Source organism: Ictalurus punctatus, chromosome 7, assembly GCF_001660625.3.
Source record: "Ictalurus punctatus breed USDA103 chromosome 7, Coco_2.0, whole genome shotgun sequence".
Taxonomy (NCBI): Eukaryota; Metazoa; Chordata; class Actinopteri; order Siluriformes; family Ictaluridae; genus Ictalurus; species Ictalurus punctatus.
Genome location: NC_030422.2, coordinates 32,045,100 through 32,050,099, shown reverse-complemented (window position 1 = coordinate 32,050,099; position 5,000 = coordinate 32,045,100). Strand labels below are relative to the sequence as shown.

At 46.4% G+C, this 5,000-nt stretch overlaps 1 protein-coding gene across 1 annotated transcript in view; it reads right to left on the bottom strand.

The window, feature by feature from the left end:
- Positions 1–5,000, bottom strand: part of ptprn2 (protein tyrosine phosphatase receptor type N2) — a 241,272-nt gene that overhangs the window by 188,462 nt on the left and 47,810 nt on the right. The window contains exon 3 of the mRNA XM_053681691.1: positions 2,596–2,709. Coding sequence (XP_053537666.1) covers positions 2,596–2,709 — 114 coding nt within the window. The remainder of the gene's footprint in view (positions 1–2,595; positions 2,710–5,000) is intronic.

The following is a 5,000-nucleotide window of genomic DNA, read 5'->3' as shown; positions in this document are numbered from 1 at the left end:
GGAAGAGTGAAAGAGAGAGGAAGAGTGAAAGAGAGAGGAAGAGAGGAAGAGAGAGGAAGAGTGAAAGAGAGAGGAAGAGAGGAAGAGAGAGGAAGAGTGAAAGAGAGAGGAAGAGTGAAAGAGAGAGGAAGAGAGGAAGAGAGAGGAAGAGTGAAAGAGAGAGGAAGAGAGGAAGAGAGAGGAAGAGTGAAAGAGAGAGGAAGAGTGAAAGAGAGAGGAAGAGAGGAAGAGAGAGGAAGAGTGAAAGAGAGAGGAAGAGTGAAAGAGAGAGGAAGAGTGAAAGAGAGAGAAGAGTGAAAGAGAGAGGAAGAGTGAAAGAGAGAGGAAGAGTGAAAGAGAGAGGAAGAGAGGAAGAGAGAGGAAGAGTGAAAGAGAGAGGAAGAGTGAAAGAGAGAGAAGAGTGAAAGAGAGAGGAAGAGTGAAAGAGAGAGGAAGAGTGAAAGAGAGAGGAAGAGTGAAAGAGAGGAAGAGTGAGAGAGAGAGAAAGAGTGAGAGAGAGGAAGAGTGAGAGAGAGAGAAAGAGTGAGAGAGAGGAAGAGTGAGAGAGAGAGGAAGAGTGAAAGAGAGAGAAAGCTTGAAAAGTTTGAAAAGTTAAAAACAAAAAACAGTGACAGAGGAAGCTGAAGAAACAGACAGGTATGACAGATAAAAAAAAATAAAACCATCAAAAACACAGACAGGACAGACAGACAGACAGACAGACAGACAGACAGACGGAGACAAACCTATAGCTCTGCACAAATGCACCTCTGCACAAAGTATTGGCACCCCTCTACCTCAACCGTCAATGGGAATTGACCAATAGCTGATTTTTACAATGACTTGATTTCATTTGGAAATTTATTTTTATCAGTAGAATAAAGTTGTGTGTGTGTGTGTGTGTGTGTGTGTGTGTGTGTGTGTGTGTGTGTGTGTGTGTGTGTGTGTGTGTGTGTGTGTAATGCTGCTGTCTATCTCTATTTTTTTTGTCAGTACAGCTGAATGGAGAGACTTTGCCCTTCTAACACAGCGTGGCATTGAAAAGCCTCTCTATCTCCCTGGGCCATGGAGGAGTGCACTCAACCTTTCATCATCCCTCTTTCATGTGCCCACATGACAGAGCGACGCACGCGGCAGACCACGGAAAAGATGAGCGAGTGTGTCGGCCTTGGAACTGATCGCTACACAGCCTCATCCAAGAAGAAATGCTGCGCTGATTTCTCCTGACAAAACCAGACACCACATTCAAAACTCTGTGTGTGTGTGAGAGAGAGAGAGAGAGAGACAGAGACAGAGACAGAGAGAGTGAGTGAGTGTGTAATTCTGGCAATCTTCCTATAGACTTATTTTTATTAGAATGTTGGATGTGCCCTTATGAAAACATGAATGGAAATGACAGAAAACTGAAAAGAAAAGAAAACAGCTACTATGCTTTTCCACTTGGCTGTAAGAGGAAATTGAATTACAGAGTGATGGAAGACATAATAAAAGAAGAACAAGAAAAAAAAAACAGATAAAGAGACAGAATAAATAAAGACAGTGGGGAAGACAGATCAGACAGACAGGTAGCACATTTAAACAAAGACAGCTAGACAGGACTGGGATTGAGACACACTGATTGACAGATAGACAAATGCTGAAACAGAAAGCTAGACAGGACTAGGATTGACACAGAGGGACAGACATACAAACAGACAGACAGACAGACAGGTACCAAAACAGACAGTTCGACAAAACCAGGATTGATACAGAGAGACAGACAAATAGCTCATGAAATAGATATCAAGGTAGGACTAGGTTTGAGGCAGATAGACAGACAAAAAGACAGACTGATAGGCGATGAAACAGACAGGTAGACACTGACCAGGATTGAGACAGACAGACAGACAGAGACAGGTACTGAAACAGACAGGTAGACAGGACCAGGATTGAGGCAGACAGACAGACGGAGAGACAGGCACTGAAACAGACAGGTTGACTAAACAAGTATAGAGAAAGAGAGGGAGAGTTACAAACAGGCAGAGACAGATAGATCGAGAGACAGACAGGTGAACAGATTGAAAGACAGACAGTTAAACAAATAAGACAGACATTCAGACAGATAAAGAGCCAGACAGGTGAAAAGACAGAGAGACAGACAGATGGACACATTAAGAGACAGACAGTTGACCAGATTAAGAGACAGACAGGTGACCAGATTAAGAGACAGACAGGTGACCAGATTGAGAGACAGACAGATGGACAGACAAGACTTTACAATGAACAAAGGAAAACTCAGGGTGTATACGCACTCTCTAATTAAGGGGAAATAAAAGACAAGCGCATATATTCAGGAAAACAAGCCAATCACAGAAGGGTGGAGACAGGACTACAGCTGAAAACAACCTGAAATAAACACATGGGGCTGGGTTGCCATGGGAACCATCATGCGATTCACAAAGAGGAGAACATGACAGAAGCCTGTTTATTTAGGGCATTCTGGGGGAACCCTGAACGGTTCATAGCAGAGACCCAAATTTCCCTGCAGGCGGATTGAGAGGAGGAGAGACAGACAGGAGAAGGGAAAGACATCAGGAGAGAAAGACAGGAGGAGAGAGAGAGTTGAAGGAGTGATACCTTGCTGGGCGAGTTGTTGAAGGAGGTTCCTCAGACGCTGCAGTGCTGCTGGAGATGCGTCGTAAGTGTACAGCTCTGAAACAGGAAATCGCTGACATTGGCCAAACACCCCATCTACAACACACAAACACACACACACACACACACACACACCGTCAGTACAATATCTATGATATCACTATACACTATTCCGTAACTAAATCTCATTAGCAATCCGTGCCTTACAGGAGGAACAGGGAACATATGATATGTAAATTACAGTGAATATGGCAAACACCACACTTGACTTCCTTACACGAATGAACCCGCAGATCAGAGCCACTTCCCAGTGCATTATGGGAAACTCATCACAAGTGTTATTAGCATGAAGTCACGACTTGTAATATGCACACAGTCAGCAAATATCCACGACAAAGCAGTAAAAGAGGAAGGTGGAAACATTACATTATATAAGTCACATGTATCGTTTTTACACAGCCACAACATGCAGTGCAGGTGAACTTATATCCACACTGTATTCCAAAACCACCCACATCACCTTCAAACCTACGGGAAGCTCTGTTCTGTGTACCAGCCTTCTGGATTTTCTAGATCCGTGAATACTTTTAAAGTGTAAGGCCAGAAGTTTCTATTAGAGACACAGTTAATGACAACAGTCACGAGGACAGCGGAAAGTTTTAAAAGAGACTGCGTGTTCTACACTCGCTACACCAGTATCCTCACCTGTCTACCTGTCACTCGCTACACCAGTATCCTCACCTGTCTACCTGTCACTCGCTACACCAGTATCCTCACCTGTCTACCCGTCACTCACTACACCAGTATCCTCACCTGTCTACCCGTCACTCGCTACACCAGTATCCTCACCTGTCTACCCGTCACTCGCTACACCAGTATCATTACCTGTCTACCTGTCACTCACTACACCAGTATCCTCACCTGTCTACCTGTCACTCGCTACACCAGTATCCTCACCTGTCTACCTGTCACTCGCTACACCAGTATCCTCACCTGTCTACCTGTCACTCGCTACACCAGTATCCTCACCTGTCTACCTGTCACTCGCTACACCAGTATCCTCACCTGTCTACCCGTCACTCGCTACACCAGTATCCTCACCTGTCTACCCGTCACTCGCTACACCAGTATCCTCACCTGTCTACCCGTCATTCGCTACACCAGTATCCTCACCTGTCTACCCGTCACTCGCTACACCAGTATCATTACCTGTCTACCTGTCACTCACTACACCAGTATCCTCACCTGTCTACCTGTCACTCGCTACACCAGTATCATTACCTGTCTACCTGTCACTCACTACACCAGTATCCTCACCTGTCTACCCGTCACTCACTACACCAGTATCCTCACCTGTCTACCTGTCACTCGCTACACCAGTATCCTCACCTGTCTACCTGTCACTCGCTACACCAGTATCCTCACCTGTCTACCCGTCACTCACTACACCAGTATCTTCACCTGTCTACCTGTCACTCGCTACACCAGTATCCTCACCTGTCTACCTGTCACTCACTACACCAGTATCTTCACCTGTCTACCCATCACTCACTACACCAGTATCCTCACCTGTCTACCCGTCACTCGCTACACCAGTATCCTCACCTGTCTACCCGTCACTCGCTACACCAGTATCCTCACCTGTCTACCCGTCACTCGCTACACCAGTATCCTCACCTGTCTACCCGTCACTCGCTACACCAGTATCCTCACCTGTCTACCTGTCACTCACTACACCAGTATCCTCACCTGTCTACCTGTCACTCGCTACACCAGTATCTTCACCTGTCTACCTGTCACTCACTACACCAGTATCCTCACCTGTCTACCTGTCACTCGCTACACCAGTATCTTCACCTGTCTACCTGTCACTCGCTACACCAGTATCCTCACCTGTCTACCTGTCACTCGCTACACCAGTATCTTCACCTGTCTACCTGTCACTCGCTACACCAGTATCCTCACCTGTCTACCCGTCACTCGCTACACCAGTATCCTCACCTGTCTACCTGTCACTCGCTACACCAGTATCTTCACCTGTCTACCTGTCACTCGCTACACCAGTATCCTCACCTGTCTACCTGTCACTCGCTACACCAGTATCCTCACCTGTCTACCTGTCACTCGCTACACTAGTATCTTCACCTGTCTACCTGTCACTCACTACACCAGTATCCTCACCTGTCTACCTGTCACTCGCTACACCAGTATCTTCACCTGTCTACCTGTCACTCGCTACACCAGTATCCTCACCTGTCTACCCGTCACTCGCTACACCAGTATCCTCACCTGTCTACCTGTCACTCGCTACACCAGTATCCTCACCTGTCTACCTGTCACTCGCTACACCAGTATCCTCACCTGTCTACCTGTCACTCGCTACACCA